The sequence below is a fragment of the Cucumis melo genome, chromosome 7, assembly GCF_025177605.1.
Source record: "Cucumis melo cultivar AY chromosome 7, USDA_Cmelo_AY_1.0, whole genome shotgun sequence".
In the NCBI taxonomy this organism is placed as follows: domain Eukaryota; kingdom Viridiplantae; phylum Streptophyta; class Magnoliopsida; order Cucurbitales; family Cucurbitaceae; genus Cucumis; species Cucumis melo.
In genome coordinates this window covers 22,495,169-22,498,761 of record NC_066863.1, presented here as the reverse complement: position 1 = coordinate 22,498,761, position 3,593 = coordinate 22,495,169, and the positions used below count along the sequence as shown (strand labels likewise).

The 3,593-nt window shown below is 38.4% G+C and overlaps 1 protein-coding gene across 1 annotated transcript; it reads right to left on the bottom strand.

Annotated features, from left to right (window-relative positions):
• Positions 1 to 286: 286 nt before the first annotated feature.
• Positions 287 to 2,422, bottom strand: LOC103492968 (cationic amino acid transporter 8, vacuolar). The gene has a single exon (XM_008453564.3). The coding sequence runs from the start codon at positions 2,340 to 2,342 to the stop codon at positions 558 to 560; it is 1,785 nt and encodes a 594-aa protein (XP_008451786.2). The 5' UTR covers positions 2,343 to 2,422; the 3' UTR covers positions 287 to 557.
• Between the last annotated feature and the right edge of the window lie 1,171 nt (positions 2,423 to 3,593).

The window sequence follows — 3,593 nt, the reverse complement described above, 5'->3', positions numbered from 1 at the left end:
CTCCTCCTATATGTTATAAAAGCTGAGAGCAGAAAGAGCATGCCTGGCCCTTGTGCGCACAGTTTCAAGTTGAAAACGAAAATGGTCGAGCCGGGTCCAGTCTTTAAGCGAGACCGTAACATAGTTCACAACAACAGACTGGTCATGAGGAAACAAACAAAGCTTACAATCCAAAGAATATCTGACTTTATATTCAAATTCAAGTGATTTCACCAGGACAATTGTCGTAAGGAATTTCACATATAAGATGAAATTATACATGTTTTTAATTGTTGAGATTAGTAAGTAGAGAAAATCAGAAACTTCATAGAAAACAACTTCAAACCAGCAACTGAAAACATATAATATTGAATAGCTCTGCATAAACAAAACTACTGGAATATCATCTGAAGTAATGTTTTTGATATGAAGAAATCTCCTTATGTTACTAACTGAATCATCTGGCTAGCCAATAAAATATCGTCCATTTGTAGTTGAACTGTAGAAGATAAGCTGAGAATGGACATCGTACTCGAGAACCAGAAAGGTATTTACATACTAATATATTACGAACTCTGTCATACCACCCTACTTTCATCATCTTTTATCTCCTCATTTTTGGATCCCAAGCCATCTTGATGCGCTACATCATATGTAGCATGAACGGCTACAAACAGATAATACAGAAGCATTAATGCGCTGCAAATGAAGAACCTTAAGAATGCTGCAGCACCCAAAGATCCAATAAGAATGAGATTCATCCCTATAGACAGTGATGGGAGCCAGGGAACAAGGGGGACACCCCAAACCTTCGGCGATCGGTACTTGGGAAGGAAGGACATAGCCAGAGTGCTAAGGAACCAAAATGAGGCAGGCACAACATATTCAATCCATCCTTGCCTATCCAAATTCCAAACTGCTGTCAATGCTAAACAAGAACCAAGAATGATAAGTAAGCAAATCAAAAACTTGATGTAATCACTACTTGGTGTTGTGTCCTTAACGTAGTATCGCCTTACAAGCAATGCAACAGCCATAAGCATAAAAATGGCAAGTGTGCTGAATGAAAAAACACTTGATAAGACGTCCAAACTAGAGAACAATGCAACAATTGCACTAGTGATGGTCGTCAAAAGTGTCGCATATACCGGAGTTCCAGTTTTCGGGTGAACCAAGGCGAAGAGGGGTGGAATCAAATGGGCTCTAGCAATCTGTGTGGTGTAGCGAGCTTGTCCCATAGATCCTACCAACAAGCTTGTAGTCATGCCCTTGATAGCAACTATGCTAACTAAGTATTTAGCCCATGTCATCCCAATTTTATCAAAAGCAACAGAATAGGCTGCATTCCTATCGATCTCCGTATACTTTTGTAGCATTGTTAAAGACAATGCCATCAAGCAATAGATCACAGAGATTACAGACATGGACCCGATCAAACCTACTGGTATATCCCTTGAAGGTTTCTTGGTTTCCTCAGCCATGGTGGCCACCATATCAAATCCAGTATAAGACCAGTAAACAACAGCTGCAGCTCGGAAAACACCCCTCGCACCATAGGGGAAAAAGGGTACCAAATTTGCAGAATTCCCTTTCACAAATCCAATCACAATCACAAAGATAATAAGCAAAGTACTAATCACGGAAGTTATCCATGTCAAGAAAGATGTCCTCCTTGTTCCACTCATAGCAATCCCATTAGCAACAAGAAGCACTATAACAGCAATTGGATCCAGAAGATTAAACCCTTCAGACAAGAAACTAACCTTAAACCGAAGAAAATCGGGGTTATCAGAGTTGATCATACTCGCAAAATAGGAAGACCAAGAACGACCCAGTCCAGCCGCACCAACAATGGCCTCCAAGAATATATTCCCCGCAGCGATGAACGCAACAAAATCCCCCAGTTCGATTCGAAGAAAAGAGAAGGAGCCTCCGGCGACAGGAACTTCGATGGCAAATTCAGAATAACAGAAGACAGAGAGCAAGGCAGAGAGGCCCGAAACAACGTAAGAGATCACAATTGAGGGTCCAGCATCGTCGCGAGCTTCTAAGCCGGTGATCGTGAAAATCCCGGAACCAACCACAGAACCGAAAGCCAGCCACATCAAATCCCACCAAGTAAGGCATTTCTTCATCACGATTTCGCTGGCCTTGGGAAGTTCGAGGAGCTCATTATCGTCGGAGGAGCGGTCCAGAAGACGGTCCTTGAGCCGGGAACAGGTTTGCGACAGAGCATATTTGTACGAAGAACAGTCCCGGAATGACTCTTCTGGAAAAACGTCTTGCTTGCTCCACCTCCGCCAGTAGCTTCTTTGCAGCGAGGGCGCCGGGCCATGGGGTGGCTCCGTCGTGGGGACGTCCATTCTCGCGGGATTGGCGGTGAGGAGGGAGGGGAAGTTTTTGATTTGACTGATGACGATAGTGATCGCTGAATGGTGATAAAAAAATTTAATTAATTAATTAATTAATTAATTAATTGAATTAGAGCGATGAGGATATCGAGTGGTGATTGGTGATTAAAAATAAAATAAAAATAATTGAATTTGTTGTATATTTCAGAAAAAGAAAGAAAGAAAGAAAAACAACTTTTTTATTAGAAAGTTTATTTTAATTTTTTTTTTTAATTTACAGTACACCACCACCCTCGCCCTCTACGACGACTCTATAAATATTGATTTTTTTTATTATTATTATTATTCAAATAAAATATAATATTTAATTAAATGTACGATCACGTTATGGTTCTTTGGAATTTTTTGATTCTGTTCCCAAAATTATGGATTTGAATCTACTCTTTATTCAGTCCACGTTAGTTTTCTAAGATTTGACCCATACCATTTACGAACAACTCAATAAATAATATTACGTAGTAACCAATTGGGCAATTCCCAAAACAAAATGTTCAAATTCATAATTTTCATTTTTTTCAATTCCACTTTTTTTACCCTTTGAAGGAAGGTACAACAACAATTACCTTTTTCTTACCAAAAATTTCTCTCGCCTTTTATATCCCAAACCACTTTTTGCCTGTTCAGTTACCCCCATCTTCTTTCATCATGAATTAGGTGTAATTTATTGGAATCCAGTCATTTCAACTCATCACTCACATCCTCCTTCATATTTAAGGAAATACACTCATTTATTCTAAATATTGTCATTCCTCACTCAAAATTCAGTTGTTCTTTCAAATTACCAATAAACTAGTCTCTTTAATAAAAGTTCAACTACACCTTGCCTGTTGATGAGTCAAATTTGGTATGTTGGTATATTTTGGGTTGTTAGTTGGGTTGATGACTCTTTGATATTTTTCTATTTGAAATTTCTCGATTTAAAAATTTTCCAAACCGACACCAGTTTATCAAAAAATAAAAGTATATTTTAATACATTTTATTCACAGACGTTAACAAACACTTTTAAAAAATATGAGTGTGTGCGTGTTTTGTGAGTATCACGAACATAATTAAACTGGAAGTAGCAGGAGTTACCCTAATAATGAGTTTTAGGAGGGATTGTTATTCTTTTGTAACTATTCTCTAGATTGTACTTAAACTAAATTACTTTTGAGGAGTGTGTGGTGAGACACACCCATCATTATTTTGAGTAGTGTGTTTTC